At 31.1% G+C, this 26,864-nt stretch overlaps 5 protein-coding genes across 6 annotated transcripts; 4 read left to right on the plus strand and 1 right to left on the minus strand.

Moving 5' to 3' along the window:
* Nucleotides 1–1,936: 1,936 nt before the first annotated feature.
* On the plus strand, nucleotides 1,937–3,574 carry LOC124917122 (lanC-like protein GCL2). The gene is made up of 5 exons (XM_047457644.1): nucleotides 1,937–2,104; nucleotides 2,187–2,368; nucleotides 2,446–2,557; nucleotides 2,635–2,751; nucleotides 2,844–3,574. Exons 1-5 carry the CDS (start codon nucleotides 1,937–1,939, stop codon nucleotides 3,501–3,503), a joined length of 1,239 nt encoding a protein of 412 aa, XP_047313600.1. The 3' UTR covers nucleotides 3,504–3,574.
* Nucleotides 3,575–6,352: 2,778 nt separating this feature from the next.
* LOC124917138 (L-ascorbate oxidase homolog) lies at nucleotides 6,353–8,120 on the plus strand. Its single transcript, XM_047457646.1, has 2 exons — nucleotides 6,353–7,008; nucleotides 7,091–8,120. Exons 1-2 carry the CDS (start codon nucleotides 6,353–6,355, stop codon nucleotides 8,097–8,099), a joined length of 1,665 nt encoding a protein of 554 aa, XP_047313602.1. The 3' UTR covers nucleotides 8,100–8,120.
* Nucleotides 8,121–19,550: 11,430 nt separating this feature from the next.
* LOC124917146 (pumilio homolog 12-like) lies at nucleotides 19,551–22,153 on the plus strand. 2 transcript variants are annotated; one of them, XM_047457651.1, is made up of 6 exons: nucleotides 19,551–19,813; nucleotides 20,107–21,165; nucleotides 21,245–21,407; nucleotides 21,468–21,631; nucleotides 21,699–21,957; nucleotides 22,042–22,153. In XM_047457651.1, exons 2-6 carry the CDS (start codon nucleotides 20,147–20,149, stop codon nucleotides 22,150–22,152), a joined length of 1,716 nt encoding a protein of 571 aa, XP_047313607.1. In that variant the 5' UTR covers nucleotides 19,551–19,813; nucleotides 20,107–20,146; the 3' UTR covers nucleotide 22,153. The 2 variants fall into 2 exon arrangements, with proteins under 2 accessions (XP_047313607.1, XP_047313612.1); XM_047457656.1 differs by lacking the exon at nucleotides 19,551–19,813 and having other exon boundaries at nucleotides 19,966–21,165.
* A 792-nt stretch (nucleotides 22,154–22,945) lies between these two features.
* LOC124920293 (protein MET1, chloroplastic) lies at nucleotides 22,946–24,649 on the plus strand. The gene is made up of 7 exons (XM_047460749.1): nucleotides 22,946–23,407; nucleotides 23,492–23,598; nucleotides 23,687–23,781; nucleotides 23,862–23,938; nucleotides 24,014–24,134; nucleotides 24,209–24,268; nucleotides 24,349–24,649. Exons 1-7 carry the CDS (start codon nucleotides 23,034–23,036, stop codon nucleotides 24,490–24,492), a joined length of 978 nt encoding a protein of 325 aa, XP_047316705.1. The 5' UTR covers nucleotides 22,946–23,033; the 3' UTR covers nucleotides 24,493–24,649.
* Nucleotides 24,650–24,854: 205 nt separating this feature from the next.
* LOC124917165 lies at nucleotides 24,855–26,071 on the minus strand. Its single transcript, XM_047457663.1, has 3 exons — nucleotides 25,823–26,071; nucleotides 25,623–25,703; nucleotides 24,855–25,152 (listed from the first exon to the last, which is right to left on the minus strand). The coding sequence occupies exons 1-3, from the start codon at nucleotides 26,003–26,005 to the stop codon at nucleotides 25,033–25,035; spliced, it is 384 nt and encodes a 127-aa protein (XP_047313619.1). The 5' UTR covers nucleotides 26,006–26,071; the 3' UTR covers nucleotides 24,855–25,032.
* Nucleotides 26,072–26,864: the final 793 nt, after the last annotated feature.

Raw genomic sequence — 26,864 nt, forward strand, 5'->3', positions numbered from 1 at the left:
ACCTTATTAATCTTCTAAACAGAACCATTTGTCATCTTCAATTTGATGTCCTTCATGCCAACAATATTCAGTGGCTCACCATCTCCAAGATAAACTTTCTCACAGTTTTCAGCCACATAATTCTCCATTAATTCTTTGTGGGTAGTGGTGTGGAAAGATGCTCCCAAGTCCAAAATCATTGAATCTATCGGGCTATCAACAGACAGAAGTAATGCATCAGTGATAGTTTCTGTAACAACGTTGGCTGTATTATTTTTATCATCATTGTTTATCTTCATTGCTTTGCAGTTCCTCTTCAAATAACCCTATTTACCACAATTCCAACACTCAAATATTCTCCCAGACTTGGATTGGCTCCTCCTGCTTCCGACATAGATATGCTCTTACCTCGGTTGAAATTTCTATCATTACCTCTGCCCCTGTTTTCCACATTCAGAGCAGAACCTTTGAACGTTTCACCAGAATCAATTTTACGAACCTCTTCAGCAAGAATGCGATCTCTAATTTCAACAAATTTCAGTTTAGCATTCTCAACTGAATTATTAATTATTGCCCTCATAGGTTCCTAACTATTTAGTAGAGATGCTAACAAAATCAGAACACTAACTTCATCCCCAAAATCAATCTCAATAGATAGCAATTGATTCACAATTGTATTGAATTCATTCAAATGATTAGTGATAGAAGTACCATCAACCATTCTTAAGTAAAAGAGTTGTTTCATTAAGTGTACCTTATTGTTAGCAGATGGTTTCTCATACATATCAGAAAGAGCTTTCATCAGACCCATGGTGGTCTTCTCTTTTGCTACATTGTGAGCAACCGTCTTGGCTAGCGTCAATCGGACAACTCCCAAAACTTGTTTATCAAGAAGTTTCCATTCAATTTCATCCATCTTCTCTGGTTTCTCACTCAAAGGAACATGAAACTTCTTTCCATAGAGATAATCTTTAATCTGCATTCTCCAGAAGGCATAATCTGTCCCATCGAATCTTCCAATCCCATGTCATATACTTCTCTCACTTGTCATCGTTTCCAATGCTCAGATCTAGCTTAACTGCTCTGATACCAGTTGTTAGGATTTGTATCTCCCAAATCCGACCAGCTTGAAACAATATGTAAAAAACGCAAGAAAGAAAAGAACACAAGAAGACACAGATTTATAGGGGTTCACTCAAATTGAGCTACGTCCACTTCAGCCACCACTAGATTTCACTATGAAGAAGAAGAAGGAATACATAGTTTTTGCCTCACACTTTATCTTTCTAGAATTATCTCTCTGATTTTTGTAAACCCTTAATAATCACATATTTATAGGGTAAACATTTAGATAACAAACCTAAATAACTCTTAGTGGGGTTCAAGCCCAAAATCAAATACAAACCCAATAAACTCTAATTAACAATTATAAAGTTTATTATAAGTGTAGACTTCATAACTCAACATTTCAAACAACGACAAAGAGAAATCCTAATGTGAAGGTATGATTGTCTTTCAACTCATTGAAAATAAGAAATCAACCCTATGATACTCGATTGATTTTGTTTGGTACAACATAATTTGAATTGGGTCCTTCTTAAAAGAAAAAAAAACTCACACTTCCATTATGAATAAAGTCAACAATTTATTTTAAATAATAATAATATTCAATAAAAATAAGTACAAAAGAGGAATTAAGAAAATATGTTGGTCCTAATAATAAGTAGTTTAAAAAGAATGGGGTGATAACCAGAACCAAACGAGGCAATAATATCCTAAGGTGTTATTTAGACCCTCCACGTAGCCATAGTGCTGTTGAAACTGCATGTAACACGTGTCAATAATGTAAAACAAGTTAGAAATTTTCAGTCTGAAGTGTTAGCTTTCCACCCATCATCCTCCTTGGCCTTTGCACCTACAAGTCTAGTCTGCCACCATCATCAACATCAAATATCAAATGGCAACTCGTTTCTTTGTCAATTCACTTCCAGACTATGAGCCCGAAGTACCTGCGGTGAATCCTCCAGGTCCAGGTCCAGGTAATACAATCTTGGAGCTCTTGTCTTTGCCCTATTCAGATTTTGCAATAAGGCTCAAAGAGGCTGCCTTAGCTATTAAGGAGACTGTAAGTAAACATGTCTGCATCTGTATATACTTTGTGTGAGAGAGAAAGACAGAGACAAGTTTTTGTTTTTGAAACGTTTCAGGTGGTAAACGAGACATGGGGAGTCGGTGGGGAGAGATATAACAGAAATGGTAATCTCTACTTAGGAACCCTAGGGACAGCTTTCTTACTATACAAGTGTTACCAAGTAACAGGAAACACAAATGATCTTAACATCTGTTCAGACATCATTAAAGCTTGTGATGCTTCTTCATCCTATACCAAGTAATTAAGTCTCTCTCTCTCTCTTTATACATATCTCTTTAACTAGATTTCTTCTAATAATCAAAATACATGCATAGGGATGTTACATTCAAACAAGGTACTGGAGGTATTTATGCTTTTGGTGCTGTGGTTGCCAAACACAGGGGAGACGAACAACTTTGCAAGTACTATGTAGATCGATTCCAAGGGGTAAAAAAGATCTATTAGAAGTTTAATCTACTGTTTATATATGTTCAATATGATTGTAAATGAAAAAAATATTACAGATTAGCTTACCAAAGGAAATCTGCGATGAGCTGATGCATGGGAAAGCAGGGTATCTGATGGCATGCTTGTATTTGAATCAGGTTATTGATGAAGCAGCCTATCCTTCGTCATGGATTGTAAGGATTAATTTTGATGCATGCAACACATTTTTCTTTTATAAATATATGAATGTTTCGAGTGCTGAAAGGTGTGAATATGTGTGGGTCAGAGAACGATGGCATGTGAAATTCTTAAGGATGGAAGAAAAATGGGAAATGGAAGATGCCCACTAATGTATGAATGGAACGGTGAAAAGTACTGGGGAGCAGCTCATGGTCTTGCCGGGATCTGCCTAGTTCTTATGCATACCGAATTGGATGCAGACCAAGCTGAGGATGTTAAGATAACTCTTAAATACATGATTGAACATCGTTTCATCAGCAGAAACTATCCAGCAAGTGTAGAAGACATGGACCGTGGCCGTGACGAACTTGTTCATTGGTGTCATGGTGCTCCTGGTATAGCCATTACCCTTGTCAAGGCCAATCAAGTATTTGGAGACAAGGAGTTCCTGGATGCAGCAATGGATGCAGCAGAAGTAACATGGAAGAGGGGACTTCTAAAACGAGTTGGGCTATGCCATGGAATTAGTGGAAATGCATATGTATTCCTTTCACTTTACAGGCTAACTGGGAAGGAGAAGTATCTTCATAGAGCTAAGGCATTTGCTTCATTTCTCTTGGATAGATCAGCCAATCTTATAAGGACAGGAGAGATGCATCCTGGAGATAGACCTTACTCCTTGTTTGAAGGGATAGGTGGAATGGCTTATCTTTTCTTAGACATGATTCACCCAACCCAAGCTAGATATCCAGCTTATGAACTCTAAAAATACTCATTCCCTATCTTTCTTTCTTTCAATCTTCTCCTTCTGATGACTATATCTCCTTGCCCTCATTATCAAGTTTGGATTGATGGCTCGTACTTTGTTTGGCCTCTTTGTGCAGTTATTGCTTTTCATGTATTTTCCTTTGCTTATTTATCTTTGGAATAGTTACTTTGAGACATGTCATTTATATAAAAAAGTACCTATGTTGTTAAGTTTGAAATACAGACCAGTTCTCCAACCTATAACCTGTTAATATCCATACTTGTATGCATCTAGAATATATTAACTAATTGTAGAATGTCAAATTTATCACCGTCAAAATTTTTGTCACATTAATATCCAACTATTATTTATTTATTTTTTAAATTGACATTATTTTATATATTTTTTCATTAAAACAATACATTAAAATCTTCATTTATCTATTTTTTTTCTCTTTTTATCCCACAACTATCCATTTTTCTTTTCCCTCTTCTAACAATTAACTCTCGAAGTTTTTTTAGATTTACCTTCTTTCTTCTTTTTCCTCCTTCCTCTTATTAACCCCTAAATGAAACTTCTTTAATCTAAATATAACCCCTAAATGAAACTTCTTTAATCTAAATATTTCTAACTGAACTTTAAACGGTCATTGTCATTGTTTGGTGAGAGTTTTTTTCATAATAGTTACACTAGTGTTAAACTTTATCAGCTCGTAATTGTAACCACCAAATCCAAGTCTTTCTTACATAACCTTAAACTATCATCGTCAAAATATTTCAGTCAAAACCTTAATCAGTGTAACTATTATGAAAACAAAAACTCCCACCAATGACAATGACAATGTTAAAAATATTTAGATTAGGGAGCTTTCACTTTTACTTGGGACTAATTGGAATGAAAGAAGAGAGAAGTAAAAACTGAAAAGAAATTGGAGTTAATGTAAGAGGGAAAAGAAAAATAAATAGTTATGGGATAAAGAGAGAGAAAGAATAAATAATGGAAGATTTTAATGGTTTGTTTGAATAAAATAAATAAATAAAGTAATGTCAATATAAAAATAAAATTAAAAATAGGTGGATATTAAATATGCCAAAAATTTTGACGGTTTTTAATATTTTTCGTTATTTTAAACAAAATTAACACTTTTTGACAAGTTAATATATATAAATAAAATTTTGATACTTAATAAGTAAATTTGACACTTACTTACAACTTGATGTGTAAAATTGATATTCTTCCAAAAAAACAAATAATTTTTTAAGTTAGGGCAGCAATTTTTTTTTTCTTACATGAGCTGTTCCAGCTCAATTCCCGGGTCCAGGTATTAACGGTGATTCTAAAGTGCGAGAGATGAAAAAGATAAAATGGGATTCTCTATTACCATTTCATCCCTTGCCCTGCCCCAAGATAGAATTCTTTCATCCATGTGGCCCCCAAGATAGAATTCTTGGGTTGGGGGTGACAATATCTAAGGAATAATATTATAATATACTATATTTATAATATAATATATTCTTATATTTATAATATAATATATTCTAACAATAATGAACAACAATTTTATCATTTCTTGGGTGTAACTCCAAAAATTATAAAGATTTGTGATAAATAAAGAAAGTCAAACAAATCGATCAAATTGTGTCGAAAGAATCTCTACCAAATATTATGAGCATCATTTAAAATTGTCATAATCGAAAGTTAATAAATAACGTCGAAAATGTTTTGTCTTGTGATACCTGATATTTTGTCAAAAAAAAAAGTGACAAACGTATATAAATAATGAGATGATAAATGTAAGAGGGCCTATTTGTTTTAGTGACTCTTTATTTAAAAATAAAAATAACTTCTGATAACTTAATTTTTTTTACAGACAAACATTGACTCGAGAAATGATGAATAGAATTTCTCATATTCATAGCAATTAATGCAATCGGATGATATAAACAGCAAATAACCCACCAACAATTGAGAAAAAATTTTGAATTATAAAAAATCAGAATTAAAATGCGATCGAACTAAACAAAATTCTGTATATAACAAAATATAATACCAACTCAAATCTAAGTTGTAAAAAGAAAATAGAGGAGCATTATCTCCTCACTTTTGTTTGGAGAGAACAAAATTCAACTTCTCATCAGAACCATTTTTTAGACCTAGAACCATTTTTTTTCTAATTTTTTCTTTAAGTTAGTTTGATAGTGTCTTAAATATTAATTCAATAATTCATATATAGTCTTTATAAATTAAATTTTTATTAATTAAAAAAATCAATTGAACCACCAACATACTAATAATTTTAAACAAATTTAATTTCTTAATAAATAAAGACAGAAAAATTAAGTTGTGAATTTATAAAAAAAATATATTAGTATATCATAACTTAAATTAATAAATTAGATCAAATAAACTTTAGATTCTATCTAAATAGTATATTCAGCATTGAAACAAATCTTTTTATTTAAATTGGGTCAATATTAATTATATTGATGGTTTGGGTTATTTAAAATGTCTTTTCACTAACAAAAATCCTTTAAAATAACTTACATCAAAGTCCTGAAATAGAATCCATACATCAACGTAGAAAATGAAAGGAAAAGAGCAGCCAACGGAACAAAAATGAAGGCAAGTCCATAAATGAAAATAATTCTATTTTTGGAAAATTAATGTATTATAAAAAAGAGAAAAACACACCATTACAACTTACACCCACAATAATATCTCCTTTCTGGGAGGCAAAAATCAACAAATTTTAATAATATCTACTTATCTATCTATATATTTTAACTTCTCCTTTCCGATCAAAAGAAGAAGACCAATATATAGATAGATTAGTACAACATTATCAAAACAAAAACATAAACATAAACATGGGAAGAATCAAACCATCTCTAGTTGTTGCTTCTGCATTATGTCTCTTCTTATCGTTGGCCGTAAACGCGGAGGATCCTTACCTATTCTACACATGGACCGTCACTTACGGAACCATATCCCCTCTAGGTATACCCCAACAAGGCATCCTAATTAACAACCAATTTCCCGGTCCCAAAATCAACTCTACATCCAACAACAACATTGTTATCAATGTTTTCAACCATCTCGACGAACCTCTCCTCTTCACATGGCATGGTATTCAACAGCGAAAGAACTCTTGGCAAGACGGAACACTAGGTACCATGTGCCCCATTTTGCCAGGGACTAATTTCACTTATCATTTTCAAGTCAAGGATCAAATCGGAAGTTACTTCTACTTCCCCACAACCTCTCTTCACCGCGCCGCCGGTGGTATAGGCTCCCTAGTTATTCACAGCCGCGACTTAATTCCCGTCCCTTTTGATTCCCCAGCCGACGACTTCTCTGTTTTGTTGGGTGATTGGTTTCTCAAGGGCGACAAAGGGAGTAAAAGGGTACTAGACGGAGGTCGCTCGCTTGGCAGGCCTGATGGGATTCAGATCAACGGAATGTCTGGCAAAGTCGGGGAACATGGAGAGGCCCTCGCTACAATGGAACCTGGAAAGACTTACAGGTTTGTCTCTGTTTTGTTGTTGACATGATTGTGTTGGTTTAAACAATTCTCACATCATTTTTCAAATAAAACAATAATACAGGTATAGATTCTGTAACGTGGGCATGAAGACTTCAGTTAACGTGAGGTTTCAAGGCCATAGCATGAAGCTAGTGGAGATCGAGGGGTCACATACGATACAAAACGTATACGACTCCCTCGACATCCACGTCGGCCAATGCGCGTCCGTCCTAGTGACGGCCGACAACGTTCCAAAAGACTACTACCTCGTGGTCTCCACCCGGTTTTTGAAGAATCCTCTCCAGGCCGTCCGTATAATCAAATACACCAACGGTCACGAACCAGCTTCCAGTGTTCTTCCTATGGTTCCATTCGATTTAACCGAAAACGACATAGCCTGGTCGATAAACCAATTCAGAACATTCAGATGGAACCTAACCGCAAGCGCAGCCCGTCCAAACCCACAAGGCTCGTACCATTACGGCGGCATAAACATAACAAAGACAATCAAGTTCGTAAATTCGAGGAGTCACGTTAACGGGAAACTAAGATACGCCATCAACGGTATCTCCCATGTGGATACCGAAACCCCATTAAAACTCGCCGAATATTACGGCGTTCACGACAAGGTCTTCGAGTATAACGTCATCAATTCGAATGAATCTGAGATTAAGATTGCGGCGAACGTGGTAAACGCGACGTTCCGTAATTACATTGAGATTATATTTGAAAATAGAGAGAAGACGATACAGGGTTATCATCTGGATGGGTACTCGTTTTTCGCGGTGGCGATTGAAGCGGGGAAATGGAGTGCTGAAAAGAGGGTGAACTATAACATGTTGGATGCGATTAGTAGACATACGATTCAGGTATATCCGGGGTCTTGGGCGGCGGTGATGTTGACGATGGATAATGCTGGAATGTGGAATATGAGATCGACGATGGGGGAGAAGATGTATTTGGGACAACAGCTTTATTTTAGTGTTCTTTCGCCGGAACATTCACTTAGAGATGAATATAACCTTCCAGAAACATCTATTCGTTGTGGTGTTGTCAAGGGTTTACCAAACCCACCACCTTATAGTGTTTAATCATCATGCACCATATTATTATTATTATTATTATCATTACTTTAATCAATTGATTAAATGAAATACTTAATTAATTAATTATATACAATTGTTACAACTAATTAGTACAAAAAAAGGTTTAGACTCACTACCTTACCGAAAGATGAAGGCAAAACTAAACTTCTATATTAAAAAAAACAAATTTTAAAATAAAAAATTGGATTAATATATAACTAAAAAATAAATTTTGAAAAGTAATTTTTTTTCTTGAAAAGACTTCTCTTTTTTTTTCACTACTAATTGAGGTGTTATGGTTTGTTCGATGCTAAATCTTATTTAGTTGGATCGAATTTTTTATTTCGAATTTTTATAATCTGAATAATATTCTCAACTATTTATGGGTCTTTCATGTTCATACCTTTGGATTGTCTTAATAATCATTTTTCGTTCGTGTCTAACTTTTCTTAACAGAAAAAAAAAAAAGTTATTGAATCAGTCGTTACTTTTTATTTTTCAAAGAAAGAGTCAATAAAACTGATCTCTCAATTTGAGGCTCTCTTGTAGATTATTTTTATGAGTTTCATATTTTTTTTTAATATATAACCATTTTTTTTAGCATCACTTATAATTTATAATTTATGAATTGAGAACAATTTTATTACCGCTAAGAATATTTGGTAGAAATTATTATTTTGATTAATTTGTTCTGCTTATTCTACTTTATTATTCATTTTTATGAATTTTTGGTGTATCGAAGACTTAGTAGAAGAAATAAAAATTTTACCCTAAAAAAAATTAGAAGATTATTGGTTTTTTTTTCATAATAATTTAATTATTATAAAAAAAAGTTACCGTAGAAGTCATTACCTACTTTGAAGTGATGCAAATTTTCAACCTTAAACAAATAATTATTATAAAATTATATTATTTAACATCTAAATTTTTATTTAGTTGTTTTAATTTATTTTATGTTATTTTACAAAAATATATATATATATATATATTTAACTCTTTATTCAAATTATTGTTATTTTTCGATTTTTTTTTCAAAACTTTGTATTCTCTTAAACAGTGTTTTTTTTTTCCTATTCTATAGTATAATTATTACAAATTAAATTTTAATATAATAATAATTAATCAAATATTGAAAACACAACCTAATTCTAATAGTAAGAATTAGCCTCCTTACAAAAATTATATATAAAAGATAAAAGATATGAGACTTAATTTACCTAGATTTGGTGATTTGACTTTGGTTTGATTATTTCAAAAAATTAGATCAGTTTTATAATATCAATTTCGACTCTAAATCTAAATCTACGCTCACCTTAAGGTGTTTGAATTCATAAAAAAATATAATTCAAAACACTTAGTACTTCATTGTAAAAAATCTTTTCCAAAAATGTAAAATCTCAGCTTTAATTGACACTCAAAACATTCTACACAATAATTAAACAAAACTTAATCAATCAAGCAAGACAAATTTTAACCAAAAAAAAAAAATTAACAATGTTCCAAAATCCTTACTCATCGTCTAAACATTAATCGTGTACTTGTCACATGTTTCAAGACTCGTATACATTAAAATTATGGTCAACCCAAAGTTTGTGGAACTAGTTGGAAAAAAAATTATTTTTATTTAGTTTATAGGTTATAATGAAAGATATAATAATATATAATAGTTTTGTATTTAAATTAATAAAAATAATAATATAGTTAGTTAAATGTTCTGGAATGTACGAGTTTATTTTTTTGTTTTTTATTTTTAACTTTAATTTTTTTTTTATGTCATGTTTTAATTGTTTTTCTCAAATTATTTTCATCATTTTTAATATATAAAATATAAAATGTTGTTAAACTTACAAATTCAACTTTTATAAAACAACATTTGTTTATGAGAAATGGGAGGTGGGTAGCCCTAAGCGCTAGCTCCCCTCACACTAGGGAGACCTATAACGTTATAAGGGTGGAAGCGACATTTAAAATAATGTATTTAAATTTTCTTTACTTTACTTATCTGCATTTCAACTCATCTTTTAATAACGTAGATAAATCCATTTAGTATTGTAACCTCTAAAAAAACCTTTAGGTCCGAAAAAAAATTGATGTTCGAAAAATTTTAATATTGGTTTGTTTGTCAGGATTTTTCTTTTAAAATAAAATATTATTTTGAAAGATTTTTATATGTTACTTAATTTAGGGTTTAATTTTAAATAACTTAGGGGTTTGTGTTAATCAAACTACAATTTGATTTTTATTAGAAAATTCATTGTTTAAATTAATTAGAAATAATTAATTTAAAAGATTATTTATTTGAAATAGAGTTGTCAATTAATTTTAGAAAATCAATAAAAATGGCATACGTGTACAAACGTGCTAGAGTTTATTTTAGTTCGTAATTTGTTAATACTCTGGAAAGGACTTTCGTGCTTCATCTTCCGTACCCGTTTTAAAAATTGTCTCTACTTATAATTTTTTCTTTTGAAAATCGATTGTATAACATTTTATTTTTACCGATTATTCTTTTGGTCTTAAACATTCATAAGGTTTGTGCGTTATTTAAAAAAATGTAAAAACAATTATTTAAATGCAGGTACATGTTGTTGATAATAACTTAGGGAGGAAAGTACCCGAAGAACATTAGTCATTTTAAAGGCATTAGGCTTTAAACATAAATCATAAACAAGCCTTTATCAAAATATTTTATGAAAATATCCCGAAAATATTTTGAAATCATTTTCTAATTTTTCGGAATTTTAAAAAATAATTTGAGGTTCCAAAATTACAAAAATAATTTTGGATTTTTAAAATGGGAACCAAACATGCCTTAGGGTAGGTGTCCTAAGCCCTAGGCTTGTTTTCATTGGTCGGTGTCCGGGACCATCGGTCGAACCCATCGATCCGGGCTAAGAAGCCTCAGTCGACGTATTAAGGACTCTCGGTTCTTGGCTAGAATTATAGGTTAGGGTGTACAAACCACCAGTCCTAGGCTAGCCTTGGGCTAAATTTATCGGTCCTAGGTTTGGGAATTCTCGATTCTCGGTCGAGATTCCTCAGTCCTGGGTTTGGGAATTCTCGGTCGAGGTCGAGATTCCTTAGTCCTAGGTTCAGGAGTGCTCAGTCATAGGTCTGACCTCTCGGTCAGAGGTAAAAATCATAAGTCAGACTTCTCGATCTTAACTGAAGAACATTGGTCAGACCGTTTAGTTCTATCGAAATTCTCGGTCCTAGTTAAGATTTTTCGATTGAACCAAGAATTCTCAGTCGGACCTACCGGTCCTCAAGAACATAAAAACTGCAAGTTTTGCAATTTTAATGGGGGCTTGGATTATTTGATCCAAGGGCCTAAGTAGATTCACAAAGCTCTTGAGAATATTTAGAACACCACCTCAAGTTATCAATCGACCAGGGTGATGATCAATTCGTTCAAAATAGTTTGTAGACAAAAATTGAGTTTTTAGTTTTAAAGTTGTTTTGAAGTGTAAAGAGCTAGTCAATATCTTCCTTATACTCTATGTACTTGATTGATACCAAAACAAGAACACTAGATGTTCGTCTTGACCAATTCAATAACTCAATTTTCAATTATTTTGAAAATTTTGATTTTTGATCAAACATGATCGGGATGGATTAAACATGATTCAAACAGTTGTCCAACATTATTTCAATCATGTTGGGAAACTTTCTGGGCTACGATCCTCAAGGATTAGCCCAAGAACACAGTAAACTTGTTTTTTTGATTTTTCAAATTCAAAATTGATTTTTTTTTTTTTTTAAGATCGATTGATGGGTTCTAGTTTTCATAAAAAGCTCATAAATGATGAAAATATCGAATTTCAACCATCAAATTCAAGAACCAGACATCATACAAACTTATAAAAACTTAAATATAAAATTTTTAATTTATGGAAGTATGAATTAAATGATTATTGGAAGCTTACCAAGGATTAAAGAACACTCCTAAGACCTTAGTAAAGCTTTTGGAAAGCATAGATTCAAGCTTTAGAACCTTATACAGAATTTTCGAAAAATCAAAAGTTTTGAGCTTCAATGGCGAATTTTTGAAATTCTTTGATTTAGGGCTTGAGATGTTATCTTTTGTATTCAGAATGATAGAGGAGGTTATTTATAGCCTCCCTGAGTCGGTGGAGGCATCAAGTGGATCGAATCAGCTAAAAGTCATTAATGGTGTTTTGGTTATTCTTGAGCCAACTAGACAAAATAGGGATGAATCATCCCTATTGATGTAGTAAAAATGATTACCAGAGTAGGGTGATTATTTCAACTTTTGAATCAGCCACAAACGTGGACTGTGGAGAAAGTTACATCTTTGAAAAATCAAAGGTGGAACTTCATGTCTATCCCTCCGGCGATCACGATGAAAAAGACAATGACGGTCAAAACGACGCTGTTTCGAGGCGTTGTGGAGCGTTCCGTTAGTTTTTTGTCAAAGCGCGGGCGTTTCGTTGCATTTTGACGTACGGAGCTAACGTCTGCGTTAGTGGATCCTCTACAGTTCGAGTGCGCGCGTCTTTGGTTACAACGGGCTATATGGGCGTGTCTGGAGCGTTAGATGAAAATTCAGCGCTCATCCGATGGACGTGGTTTCAGTTGTAGCTTTCCTTCAGAATTTTGGCTGCACCCGATTACTGATTTTATTTTTATTTTAAAACCTTAGAGGTTTGTTTGAAATTGATTTTTCTTTCACCTTTTGGCTTTAATTTTGATTTTTTTTAAATAGACAAAATTATAAATAAATATGATTTTTTTATATATATATTTTAGGGTTAAATAAATATTTTTTGGGAATGAAATGGGTAACTCATTTTATCCTAAATTATTTATTTTAATTCCTTGGTTTTTATTTTAAAATTATTTTATGATAAAATGAGTATAACATTTATCTCAAATAATTTTATTTTTTGTTTTGAACATTTTCTTTAATTAATTTAAATTTAATTATCATAATAATAAATCTAATTAAATATTAGTTGAGTTTTGACTTTGAGTTAATTATTTTGATTTTATTTATTTAAAAATAAATTATAAATGATTATTTTAATTTTATAAATTAAGTGTGTAGATTTTTAGTGGGTATGTTTAGATGAGTAAAATTGAAATTGGAATTCTAATTCTAATTGCAAGAGAAGACATTAAATTACAATTTAATTATCATGTTTTTGATAAATTATAGAATTGTAATTAATCTCAATTGTTACATTTAAAAATATATATATAATATAAATAATTTTAATATATATTATCTATTTTATTAAGATATTGGTTTGACAAAACTAATTAGGATATGATTTTTTTAAGTTTCGATTTTCATTAAAAGAATATCGGTTAAACATGTTAACTTCATAGATTAAAAAAAATATTGATTCGATATTTTAAATTTCCTAAATTCAAAAACAAAATATCGGTTCAATATTTAACTTCTTAAATTAAAAAAAATTATATCAGTTCAAAATTTTAACTCACTAAATTAAAAAAGGAAAAAGACATTGGTTCGATATATTAAAATTCTAAATAAAAAAAATATATTAATTGAAAACTGTAATCGTATTTTAAATAATAAAATAATAATTTATTTTGTTTGAATAAACATAAAAATAATATATAAAATTTGGAATTATAATTTCGACTAAAAATAGTGGAATTGAATTACACTAAATTGAAATGTATTGAAATTTTATTTCCAATTCTAATTCTTAATATCAAACTTAAGAATTGAAATTGGACTCCCAATTCTAATGTCAATTACAAGATTACTAGGGATAGACTTATGATTAAAAAACATGGGTGGACTTAAAAATAAATTAGGGTGACTTAAATAAATAACGATAAAATTTTGGATAAAAAAAGTGAATAAACATAAGTTTTACTATTTTTTTAATAATTAGATAAACAAAACAATAATTATATTAAAAAAAATTAAAAAATATGGGATAATATCATATTTTTATTATACAAAAATAAAAATAAAAATTTCTAAGTGAACTTAGACCCACCCGTCCGGAGGGTTACCAAATACATACTAACAAAATTTTGCTTCCCAACAAAATGAACATTTTAGAATATATTGAAAAATATGAAAGATCCATAAACTGACTCTGGGAGTAGGTCCAGTACTTGTGCAATTTAGTTAACTATTTCCCTTATTAAGTCATTAACTCTTCGTTTACTTGATTAAAACTAAGCTTATAAAGTATTTCTTTTAATTAGTGGGTTGAAATAGGAATGACAATAAGGCGGTTCGGGATGTATTTATTATTTTCGATCCGTTTTATTTCGAAATTTTGTACTATTATCTCTTTCTCGTTCGAAATCGAACATTTCTGTGGGACAACGTTTATAATAAATTCCCTAAAAAATTATTTATATAATAAAATTATATAAACGATTTTTTTAATATAATATATAGGGTAATAAAAAATAAACTTAGAACTCTTATAAAATATAATAAATAAATATATTTTGATCCTTTTATATATTTAATTGTGTTTATAGTATTCGGGAAAGAATCGATATGAGATCGGGGCACACAAATATCATCTTTGGCCCTCTTCGGTCTACCGATCAAATCGAAGAAAAACCTCCACAAACAAGACAATTCGGTTCAGTAAAGACGGTTTCACATTGTCATCTTGTCCCTAGCCACTGGTGTGTCTCTCCAAAAAAAAATCAATTTTTTAATTTGGTTGGTTTGAGTTTTTATGTATATTTTTAATTATGAAACCATCACAATTATCATTTCAACTTAAAATATTTTTAGTCTGAATTGAATATAACCTTTTTTTTATCTTCTAACTCTTTTTTCACTTAAAGCTAGTCTAATGAATTAATTTGACTATTATATTGGTGCATGCTAATAAATAATAATGAAGGATTGATAAAAATAGGCAGCCTTTTTTTAGATGATCTAAGTCGATTGTATTAATATAGTCTAACAATTTTGTAAATTAAATATAATATAATAAACCCAAGAGAGATAAGTATGTATGAATATTGAAATATATATATATATATGAATGGTGAGGATAGAAACCAATCTTTCTCTTTATAAAAAAAAATTAAAGGTGAAAAGTTTTGGTGTGCGATTAATCCCCTTTCCTAGCCTACCGGCAACAATAGGTAGATATTCACAGCCTCTATGAGGTCCTGGATTCGAGCCCGTCAGACGGCAAGTTCTGCTCTTAATTAAACTTCAAAGGAGAAACGGAACAAAACGTTCTAAAAAAAACACTAGATGGTGCTTTTCATTTCAACAGCAAAGAGATAAGTTACCAGATTTGAAGTTATTTCTTACGCGATGAACACGGATAAAAATAAAAATATATTGTTACAGCATCCCGCATTTATCAAATTTGGTGTTGAATTTAAAATATAAAGTGTTATTAGCTTAATTGGTTAAAGGGTTGTATTTATTTTATTAGGTTGCGAGTTTGAAACATACTTATAGCATTTTTTATTTTATTTTTAACCGTTTTAAGTTTATGGCATGTCAACCCAGAATCCGACCCAAGTATCCATTTACTCTCACATAAATATCAAAATTCACCACAGCTCTCGACCCGGCAATCCAGACACTTTCAAAATTAAGCATCATTATATATATATAAATATATATATATATATAAATATATATATATTAGTTAGTTAAAAAGTTGAACTTGTATTATTATAACGTCCCGCTTCATCAAATTTTGTGTTGAATTTAAAATATAAAGTATTATTAGTCTGGTTGGTTAAAGAGTTGTATTTGTTTTGTTAGATTACGAGTTCGAAACATACCTATAGCATTTTTAATTTTATTTTTATCCGTTTTAAGTTTATGGGCGGGTCAACCCAGAATCTGACTCAAGTATTCATTTACTCACACATATATATCCAAATTAACCACAACTCTCGACCCGGAAATCCGGACACTTTCAAAATTAAGCATCATTATATATATATATATATATATATATATATATATATTAGTAAGTTAAAAAGTTGAACTTGTATTGTTAGAACGTCCCGCTTCATCGAATTTGGTGTTGAATTTAAAATATAAAGTATTATTAGTCTTGTTGGTTAAAGAGTTGTATTTGTTTTGTTATGTTACGAAACATATCTATAGCATTTTTTATTTTATTTTTATCCGTTTTAAGTTTATGGGCGGGTCAACCCAGAATCTGACCAAAGTATTCATTTACTCTCATATATATATCCAAATTAATCACATCTCTCAAAATCCAGACACTTTTAAAATTAAGCATCATTTTATATATATATATATATATATATATATATATATATATATATATTAGTTAGTTAAAAAGTTAAACTTATATTAAAATATAAAGTGTTATTAGCCTAATTGGTTAAAGAGTTGTACTTATTTTATTAAGTTATGAGTTTGAATAATAATTATAGCATTTTTAATTTTATTTTTAACCGTTTTAAATTTATGGCCGGATCAACACAGAATTCCGACTCAAGTATTCAATTACTCTCCCATATATATCCAAATTAATCACAGTTCTCGACACGCCAATTATATATATGAGGAATGATAGAGAGGGGGAATTTGGTGAGGGAATTTTGTGAGGAAATGACTTGGGGGAGGAAAGAGAGTAAAGAGAGAAATTATTTGATTTTTTCAGCGAATGAATAAGATTATGCCAAGTCATTCTCTCACCAAATTCTCTCACCAAATTCCCTCACCTAATCAAATAATTTCTCTATTTTCTCTTTCCTCTCACTAATTTCTCTATTTTCTCTTTCCTCTCACTTTTACATTTTCCAACCAATGAAATGAAGGTGATGCCATGTCATTCCCTCACCAAATTCCCTCACTAAATTCTCTTACTCTATCACTCCTCATATATATATATTTGTTAAATAATTAGTTATTTGAACACTTTCAAAATTAAGTATCATTATATATATATATATATATATATATATTTGTTAAATAATTAGTTATTTGAACTGGTCTTTCGTATAAAAATATTTCTTTTGTTTTTTTTTATGATTTCTCATTATTTTAACCATATAAATAAATGGTTAATTATCAATTAATATATTTTTTTTTAAGTACCAACCCACCAGCAAGAACAATGTTCACTACAGCCTTTGAATATTTGTAAGAACTTTTCTGTCATCTTTTAATTGATTTATTTGACTTTGCTCTATTTTCTCACTCTTTATTTGAGTTAAAAATTATATGTTCAATCTCAATATACTTAATGTAGTAGTGTTTAAACAAAAAAAATGAATAGATAAATAGTGTTGAAGTTGTCAAATAAATAAAAGTAGTATTTGAGATCCTACTATATAGCTCTAAAATGAGATTTTATAGCAAAATAAAAAGTTTGATACAAGACATTCACGATACTCCTATATTCAACTTTTGCAAATAAAATAAGATGGTTTGTGTTTTACATACCAAATATCAGATTATAGCTGAAATACATATAATAGCTAAATTTCTATCACGGTGTATTTGGACTAAACATTATCAAGAACTTGTTTCAATTTTATTCAATTTTTGAGATTTTATATTTTTTACATTTTTTTATTACATTATTATCTTTTTATTATCAAATCACTCATTTTATTAACTTAAATACTAAACATTTAGTTTATCTTAAAAAAAATATTATAATAATTTAACAAATAATTTTTAAAAAAATTAATTTAACAAATAAAAAATGCAAATAACTTTTTTTTTTCAACCAAATAACCAAAAGATAATTGAAAGCAGAATACTTTTGATGCGGTGGGTGGATGGATATAAATATAGTTTTTACTAATTTTCTAAATATTATATATTTATTTTATATATATTAATAATTACATCATCAATTATTTTGTTAATATATAATATTTATTTTATATATATTAATAAATATTTTTTATAGTGAAAAATTAGCTTATCTCATTCTCAATATTGTCACATTCATTCAACTTAAAGCACATAAATTAAAATGAGAAGTCTTAATAGTTACATTTTTTCTGTTGGTTAATACTATATCAAATTATCATCACTTAAATTAGAGATTTATTAATGAAGATTGAAACTTTATAATGATTTTTCTTTTTTGATTTATTTAATATAGGGGACTAACAATAAAATATTGTATTAGCCTAATTTAGGAGTTAATTTTTAAGTTAAGGTGGGCTTAAGCTCATTCAAAATAAAATAATATATGTATATTTTAACTTAAGAATGTTAGATAATCCTAATTATTTATTTTTTTTAATCTAATTTAATATTTGCTTCATTAGTTTATAAAAAAAAAATGCCGAGATTCAAGTTGATCCACCCATTTTATCTATAATTTCTGTTTTATTTTTTTTAGTCAACTCCAATTTTTTTCAAGCCTACTTTAACTCTAATTTTTAAATTAATCTTTATCACAATTCAAATAATACATAAATCATTGTCTAAAAAAAAATAAAAATAAAAATACATGGACACATTTAACCAACCATATATATTCAAAGTTAAAGGGTAGAGAACTTACTAAGCTCCATTTATATATTGAATTTAACTAAATGTATTAAATTTAGGTGGGGTATTTGAAATGTAGGACATTTGAAATAGTGATAAATTAAACAATAATAAAAATGAAAAAGAGATTTAGGTCTTGTTTGGTATAAGTATTTAAATAATTTATAACTCAAAAATATTATATCACTGTCTCTTTCGTCACATTATTCAATGCATTACTCAAAATACTAAAATACTCTCTATTTTAAATTAATGTGTTTTATTTTATCATTATATATTAAAGAAATAACTGAGACAGAAAGGAGAGAGATTTGAAGCAATTTAAAAAATTAAAAAATTTCTCTCTTCTATTCTCTCACTCCTCACTATTTATCATTTTTATTTTTTTTTCAACTAGTGATACAGTGACACGTTATCCTTTCCCCATTTTATCTCTCAAATTCTCTACCCTATCATTTCTTTATATATTAATATCATTAAAGTCTTTTTTTTTCAAAAATATATTCATCTCAAAATCATTCTTATCCATTTAAATAATCGAGTTATTTAAATAACCATAATCAAACAAGGCATATGTTACATTATTTTAATAAAAAAAAGTTTTTGGCAGGACTATATATATTATTATTATTATTATTAAATGAAGAGAACAAGTACAACAAAAGTAGTAGTCCATGGGGGGATTGTGGGTCTATTTTATTTTATTTTATTTTATTATTGTTGGCAAGACCTTATTATTGTTAGATTAATAATGTCTCATGCATAAAGGCTGACCTTATACCAATAACGTACCAAACAAAGAGTGAACAAATCCTGCATGGATGTTTGATTTCATTTTTATTATTATTATTATTATTATTATTATTTTGTAATATATATATTTATTTATTTATATTGTTTTAATAGCATAAGATAATTTCCACTTTCCATTCCTGAAAATTCTCAAATCTCTCTCTCTCTCTTTCTTCAGTCTCGCTCTGATTAGTTAAAGAACCACTCTTCCATCATCTCCCTTCCCCCGCCGCCTCCCAAGATCAAACCTTTTTTTTCTGAACAAAACAACATAAATCTGTTGTTTTCCCTTTTCTATTTTCTCAATTCCCAAGAAACCCATCTGATCAAAACTCAATTTCATTCCCGATATGGCATTGTCGTTCTGATCATCATCATCTTCACCACCACCGTCTTGTCCTCTCTGATGCCGGCGCTAGCTGCATTTCACTGTTAGGTATTTCCTTTCTGCCGCATTTTGATTGTTTCACGATCATCGTCTTTTGATCTTTTTTGGGTTTTCAATTTCTATGTTCGAGGAAATCGAAGATTGACGTGTTTTTTTGTTTGAGATTATAGATATATAGCTTCATTGTATGATTGTCTGAGATGGGTTGGTTAATGATCCGATTCTTGGCGATTGATTAATGGGTTTATTTGCAGTTGCATGTTTTCATTTGATCGTCGTTAGATTTTGATTCAAACCCTGTTGATCGATCTGTTTCTAATTGGTTTGTTTTATCCGAATAGGAATTTCTTTAAGTTTTCATCAATCTCAATTCTCACAATTATGGACAATGTAACACCGGAAGTCGATTTCGAGGAAATCGAGAAGCTTCTTTGCGAAATCCCCAATGCTACTTCAGGAATTCCAAATTACGGATTCGTGGCATCAACTGAAAACTCGCAACCCCGTCCTTTATCTCTGGATGACATTGAAAACCCTATTGCTTCTTACAGAGCTCATCAAAATTTTCCCATAAAGGAACTCCCAACTGAGCAGTCACTAGCATCTGCATTCGAAGAATTGAACTTCAACGAGCTCAAAAAGTTCGAAGAAACACTATCCTCCACACCTTCAATTGACTATAGATCTTTCAATCTCCAATCTCAAAAGTATTCATCTGCTGGATTTGAACAGAAATTCATTAATGTTGGAGAACTTGAGAAACAGAAAATGGCAGCAGCAGCATATACTCATGGAGTTCAAGGTGGTTATTTCTTGGACAACCGATTCTGCCAGCCTCAGAACCATCCTCACATTACATTGAGGAGACGTGTGAATGGCGAAAACTGCTTCATGACGACGAATCAGCAGTTTCTGTTGATGCAGCAGCAGTTTCGCAATCAAAAGATGGAAGCCAATGAGATGATGTCGCCTCCTTTGGATCATAATTACTGGAAAAGGCCAGTTTATGGTAATGTTGATCACCACAGCCAATTCGTCGTACCCTTTCAGTTCATGGATAGGATGAGATCACCAAATCATGAACAAAGCTTTATAAGAACAGTCAAGTCTGGTTCATTTGGGCAGAATGATCAACTTTCGGAAAAGATATATCTAATGGCGAGGGATCAACATGGATGTCGTTCCTTACAGAAGAAGTTTACTGAAGGAACCAAGGAAGAGATTGAAATGATATCTTCTGAAGTTATTATTCATATTGTTGAGCTAATGACTGATCCATTCGGAAATTACCTTGTTCAAAAGCTGCTCGAAGTCTGTAAACACGATCAACAGATGCAGATACTCCATTCGATCACTCGAAAACCTGGGGATTTGATTAGGATTTCATGCGACATGCACGGGTTTGTAACCCTTGTTTTGTTTTTTTTCATATTATTGTTATTTTCGGGTTATCATTTGCTTTTTCGAAAAAAATTACAGAACTCGGGCTGTACAAAAGGTTATTGAAACTCTAAGAACACGAGAACAGTTCTCTATGGTTGTTTCCGCACTAAAGCCTGGTATAGTGACTTTAATGAAGAACACAAATGGAAACCATGTTGCACAAAGATGCCTGCAGTATTTAAGGCCTGAATACATTGAGGTATTTAGTAAAAACAAATAATTCAAATGCTTCAATATTTGACCAATATTTTTTTGGCAGTTCCTCTTCGAAGCTGCGACTGCCCACTGTATTGAACTTGCAACCGATCGCCATGGCTGTTGCGTATTACAGAAGTGCCTTGGCCTGTCAAGTGGTGTACAGAAAGCACAATTGATATGTCAAATCACTTCAAACACTCCACTTTTATCTGAAGATCAATTCGGGTATATTTTCTGAATTCATGTTCTGAAAATCAGATTTGGTAATTTAATTTCAATAATGTATATGCAGAAACTATGTTGTCCAATTCATCTTGGAGAATCAGATAATGTGGGCAAGTAGTTGTATTCTTGAACAGCTTGAAGGAAGCCATGGTTACTTGTCGATGCAGAAGTATAGCAGTAATGTGGTTGAGAAATGTCTGAAATTTGGTGGAGAAGAACGACAAGCCAATATTATCAATGAGTTGATCAATAATCCCCGTTTCGATCAGATTATGCAAGATCCTTATGGCAATTATGTCATTCAAGCAGGATTAAGAAATTCCAAGGTTAGTTAAAAAAAAAAACCCATATATTAATATTCCTAAATGGGGTATTATTTTAATAGTGCCTTCTTTTTAAATATTAAACAGGGAGCAGCTATTCATGCAAAGTTGGTAGCAGCAATCGAACCTTACATTCCTATGCTCAGGACAAGCCCATATGGGAAGAAGATACTCTCATGCAGCAGTTTCAAGAAATAACTTGTGGGTGTGTTTGTTTCATCATTATTAACAGCTAAAAAAGCCTTAAAAAGCAAGAAAATTCTGAAATTTGTTTGGTTTTGCAGGGAACTTTGTCAACTTCATTTTGTGATTTATGTTTTTGTATGACTATCCCAATTCATCCTAAAGGTATTTTATTTCAGGAATTCGTTTTCTCGGCAGACACTGATGAAGGGTTGTTTCATATGGTTTTGTTTTTTGGTGTGTTTTTTTCAGAAAGAAATAAAGACATGTGATGGTTTGTCTCAGACAGATTGGAGGAGGAAAGCTTTGGTCTTTTAGAGGCAGTCAGACATGGAAGTGGAAGAAGATAGTCTATCCAAGTTCATTGTTTAATGTTGCAGGAATAATTAGGTTAAATGGCGTGTAACATAACTCGTGTGGATCGCTGTCTTCGTGTCTCCGTTTTGTTGTTTCATACAAGTTTGTCGCCTAAAATCTTGTTATGATTAATTGTTTTTAACTATAATGTTATTTTTACCTGCTTAATTACAACATTATATCATTCTTTAATTCACTATCCATCTTTCACTCCTTAGTGACATGAGATGATTTATTCTCTTGTATTATATATTTCATAAAATAAAATACAATGTTTCCTATAAATAAATCCAACTGGCTAACTGAATAAATGTTGTGAAAATTTTGATTATCTTAGTGGATTTTGAAAAGAATAAAGAAAGGAAGGCCATAAAATAGACAGACACGTGGCAACATATAGTTGAATACAAATCAACGGCTTATTAGAACCACACCAATCCACTGTCTGTAATCTTGTCTTCCCCAAGATCTATCTATCTCTCTCTAGTCAAGTCTTTCCTCCTCCGAACGATTTCTCAAGCAGAGAGATTATAGAAACCATGTCGATAGCTTCAAGCAGCTACACATCTCTCTGTTCAACTCCTCCTTTAACAAGAACAAACGCATCTCTATCACCCCAATTTGCCAAATCACTGTTGATCAAGAACCCACCATTTCCGGGAGCTTCAATCAGTTTCACCAATACCCATCTGGTAAAGCATTCATCTTTAGTAGTTAAATCCTCAGAAACAGATGGTGGAGGAGGGGGAGAAGAAGAGAAAGAAGGAAAGTATGAAGTGGTATTAGTTCAGCCGCTTGGATTGAAGTTCAGAAAAGGTAGAGATGGAGGAACTTACATTGATGCCATTGCCCCTGGAGGATCAGCAGATAAGACTGGATTGTTCACTGAAGGTGACAGAGTAATCGCCACCAGGTAAAAAAATTTAATACAGTTTACAAAGTATGAGAGAAAGATCAAATGAAATTGGATTTGGATTTGGGTCAAATTCAAATGCAGTGCAGTGTTTGGAGATGAAATATGGCCAGCAGCCGAGTATGGAAGAACAATGTATACCATCCGGCAGAGAATTGGTCCATTACTGATGAAAATGGAGAGAAGATTTGGTTAGTGGTTCTTCCTTCCACCTCAAATGAACCTAATTCATATAAGAATATATCTGAGATTATGGATTTGTTTTGTTTTTGTATCCAGGAAAGGCTGAAGAAGTAGGTGAGTTGACGGAGAAGGAAATTATCAGGGCCGAAAGGAACTCAGGCTTTATAAGCGACAGAGTTCGAGAAATTCAGGCAACCACAGCTCACTCTCCTTCTTCATTCCTTTTGATGAATTTGATCATAAAATTTTGTTGTTTCTGATGGATGATCAGTTGACAAATGCTACAAGGAAAAGGGAACAGAAAGAACAACGCGAAAGAGATCTCCGACAAGGCCTCCAGCTTTACAAGTAAAACGAAACAAACAAATTTATTTGAAATGGTAATGATTATGGGATTTGATTTTTAAGTTTTTTTCGGTGAAGAAATGGAAAATATGATGAAGCCCTAGAGAAATTTGAGTCAGTTTTGGGATCAAGGCCAACTGCAGTTGAATCTTCAGTAGCTAGTTATAATGTTGCATGTTGCTATTCCAAGCTAAATCAGGCAAGCCAATCATCATGATCATGTTCAAGATCAGACGGCTCTAAGACTAACTGTTGTATCTTTATGTGGTTCAGATACAGGCAGGACTATCGGCACTTGAAGATGCACTAAACAATGGATATGAAGATTTCAAGGTAAGTAGAAAACAAAACAGAACATAATTGAATACTACTATGATTCATTCATCCAACATTTGTGTTCTGTTTTTACGCAGACAATAAGGACGGATCCTGACTTGGCAAACATCAGGAAATCTGAGGAATTTGAGCTTCTAATGAAGAAATTTGATGAATCGTTCATCAATGAGAACGCTATAAACGCCATCAAATCACTTTTTGGGTTTGGAAACAAGAAGTAGAGGAAATAGAGAGATCATACAGTCTCTAGCTGTGTAAGCTCAAATGACACTAAAATATGCTACTCTCATATATAGAGGTGAATTTTTTTTCCCTTCATCAATTGTTCATAGCCCTGTAATTTCTTGAGCAATTAATAGAATGAATGCTTTTTAAAGATTTTTTACTTCCCTTATCAATTGTTTGCGAAACGGATTTCACACCACTTTACCTCCAAAACGGGATCATTATAGTGAATGCATAGACTAAAAGAAATATGTTCATGGGTATTTGGGTTGTTTCTAACCCACTATGGTAGCTCAAACCTAAGAGACCAAATTTCACAGATTTGATACATCGGGTTTGAAAAAAATAGACCAACCTTAACCACAAATTAAATCCATTTCGAACTTCATCACAACAATATCTCCAGCTTCTATTAAAGAGATACCAAAATGTTGCTATTACAAGCTTTTTATATGTATTGAACAAGTAGATGGATGGAGTGTTCAACTAAGTTGTATAGTATGAAGGAAATTAAGCTTGAGAAAATAAAAAAACGGTTACCCATCATCATTATCCATCTCATAATCATCTCGTGGTTGATGATGACCTGCAGTGTTGTTTGGAGACAAATCCGGCTCACTTTCTTGACAGACAGTTGTCCTTGTATTGATCTCCTCCTGCACCGGATCAAACAAACATTCATTAAAATCTGTACAGAAGTACAAACAATTACAGGCCCATGATCTCCACTAGTGAGATCTCAAATGAAAACAAAAGGAAAATGGTAAACATAACCAAAAGGTGGGGCACGTATGAGAAGCTTGAGGACATCAAAATATCAATCATCTCTGTAATATGAAGTTCTCCATGTTCCAATTTTCTAATGGAAGCATTTAGGATTTCTGGTTTTGAGGTGTTCTTTTGTGTATCCTAGGGTTTACTTGGGCAACTTTTCAAGAATGTAGACAAAGTTGGTTGAACCTTGTTAAATCTTGTGTACATTCATTCATTCATTGACCATATTCTGTATCGTTTAGACTAGCATATGTAAGTTAAGCAGATTCTTAACCTAATCTAATCTAATTCACAAACACATAGAAGTCAATGATGATGATGATAACCTAATGAAAATGAGCAAATTCATAACCTGCAAATAGGCTAAAACATAAGTTGGAGTAATGGGGATTCCTTGCTGCATCTTCATCATCAGCCACTCATTAAATCTTTCCTGCAATGAAAATCCCATAAGTCTCAGACTTTAAGAATCAATAAAATTCGTAAAATCAATTGCAGAACAACAAGGAGATCATATATCTATATATAAAAAAGTGGGGATAAATTTCAGACCAAGGAATGTCTATGGCCAGCATCAAAGGAGAGCTTGTTCAATTTGAGCGTTTGAGCATGCAGATTGGAGAGGTCATTGGCAGACTTGAGGAAGAAGGAGGATAATTCACCGCCGCCACCGCCACCGCCGCTGGTCGTGGACTGATTGTTAGCGTTTCCATCGAAGGTCTTGGTTTCAGACATTTTTTTCAGTTCTAAGAAAACCCATATCGATTTGGGGTTCGTATTTGTAGGTAAGTATATAAACAAAACAGATGGGATTACAGAGTGAAGAGGAAAAGACAGCACCTTGATTCATAAATGAAGACTAGGAGGGAAACTTTACTAGGAGGGAAAGCCAGCAAGCTCTGTGTGTGTATATGTGTGTGAGAGAGAAAATAAATTAAATTAAGTAAAAGTTTTTTTATTATTATTTTTTAAAACACTTTTGTTTTAATACAGTTATCAAATTGTAATTTAAAATCTTTTTAATAATATATATTTAATATCTTGTTTTATTAAAAATAGAATGTAATAAATTATTTTTGAGAAGAATACTAGATTTATTATAAATCATTTATATATTCACTGTCTTTTAAATTATATTTATATTAATTAAGGTTTTTTAAAAAATTTAGAGGAAAAAAAAATAATGATTAGAGATGATTTTGAGAAGGTGATGATTATTTTTATTAAAAAAAACTTAGAGAATCTTGAGCGCACAAGACTCTTACCCCAATGCTTAAGTCTGCCATTTTCTCTAAATAATTTAAAAGGAGTGATAGAGAGAGGGAATTTAGAAGGGAATTTGGTGTTAGAAATGTAAAAGTGAGAGGAAAGAGAGAAAATAGAGAAATTATTTAATTTTTTTAGCGAATAAGATTATGCCAAGTCATTCATCAAATTTTCTCACCAAATTCTCTCACCTAATCATTTCTCATAATTTAAATGTAAATTTTATTTACAGTAAAATTTGAGAATTTAAACTTTTAAAACGTGTTAATATAATTAATAAAAAAAATATATTAATTTATTTAAAATATATAATTAATATTCCTATATT

This window comes from Impatiens glandulifera, chromosome 1 (assembly GCF_907164915.1).
Source record: "Impatiens glandulifera chromosome 1, dImpGla2.1, whole genome shotgun sequence".
Lineage (NCBI taxonomy): Eukaryota > Viridiplantae > Streptophyta > Magnoliopsida > Ericales > Balsaminaceae > Impatiens > Impatiens glandulifera.

What these genes read in the sequence shown, in the direction of transcription:
- LOC124917122 (XM_047457644.1), top strand. Translation starts at nt 1,937, where the DNA reads ATGGCAACTCGTTTCTTTGTCAATTCACTTCCAGACTATGAGCCCGAA. An exon ending in ATGTAGATCGATTCCAAGGG is followed by an intron (nt 2,558 to 2,634) that starts GTAAAAAAGATC and finishes AAAATATTACAG; the next exon opens with ATTAGCTTACCAAAGGAAAT. An exon ending in CCTATCCTTCGTCATGGATT is followed by an intron (nt 2,752 to 2,843) that starts GTAAGGATTAAT and finishes TGTGTGGGTCAG; the next exon opens with AGAACGATGGCATGTGAAAT.
- LOC124917138 (XM_047457646.1), top strand. Translation starts at nt 6,353, where the DNA reads ATGGGAAGAATCAAACCATCTCTAGTTGTTGCTTCTGCATTATGTCTC. An exon ending in GAACCTGGAAAGACTTACAG is followed by an intron (nt 7,009 to 7,090) that starts GTTTGTCTCTGT and finishes ACAATAATACAG; the next exon opens with GTATAGATTCTGTAACGTGG.
- LOC124917146 (XM_047457651.1), top strand. Translation starts at nt 20,147, where the DNA reads ATGGACAATGTAACACCGGAAGTCGATTTCGAGGAAATCGAGAAGCTT. An exon ending in ATTTCATGCGACATGCACGG is followed by an intron (nt 21,166 to 21,244) that starts GTTTGTAACCCT and finishes AAAAAATTACAG; the next exon opens with AACTCGGGCTGTACAAAAGG. An exon ending in TAAGGCCTGAATACATTGAG is followed by an intron (nt 21,408 to 21,467) that starts GTATTTAGTAAA and finishes TTTTTTTGGCAG; the next exon opens with TTCCTCTTCGAAGCTGCGAC.
- LOC124920293 (XM_047460749.1), top strand. Translation starts at nt 23,034, where the DNA reads ATGTCGATAGCTTCAAGCAGCTACACATCTCTCTGTTCAACTCCTCCT. An exon ending in GAAAATGGAGAGAAGATTTG is followed by an intron (nt 23,599 to 23,686) that starts GTTAGTGGTTCT and finishes TTTTGTATCCAG; the next exon opens with GAAAGGCTGAAGAAGTAGGT. An exon ending in ATGGATATGAAGATTTCAAG is followed by an intron (nt 24,269 to 24,348) that starts GTAAGTAGAAAA and finishes GTTTTTACGCAG; the next exon opens with ACAATAAGGACGGATCCTGA.
- LOC124917165 (XM_047457663.1), bottom strand. Translation starts at nt 26,005, where the DNA reads ATGTCTGAAACCAAGACCTTCGATGGAAACGCTAACAATCAGTCCACG. An exon ending in CTGGCCATAGACATTCCTTG is followed by an intron (nt 25,704 to 25,822) that starts GTCTGAAATTTA and finishes TTTTCATTGCAG; the next exon opens with GAAAGATTTAATGAGTGGCT. An exon ending in ATGTTTTAGCCTATTTGCAG is followed by an intron (nt 25,153 to 25,622) that starts GTTATGAATTTG and finishes GATCCGGTGCAG; the next exon opens with GAGGAGATCAATACAAGGAC.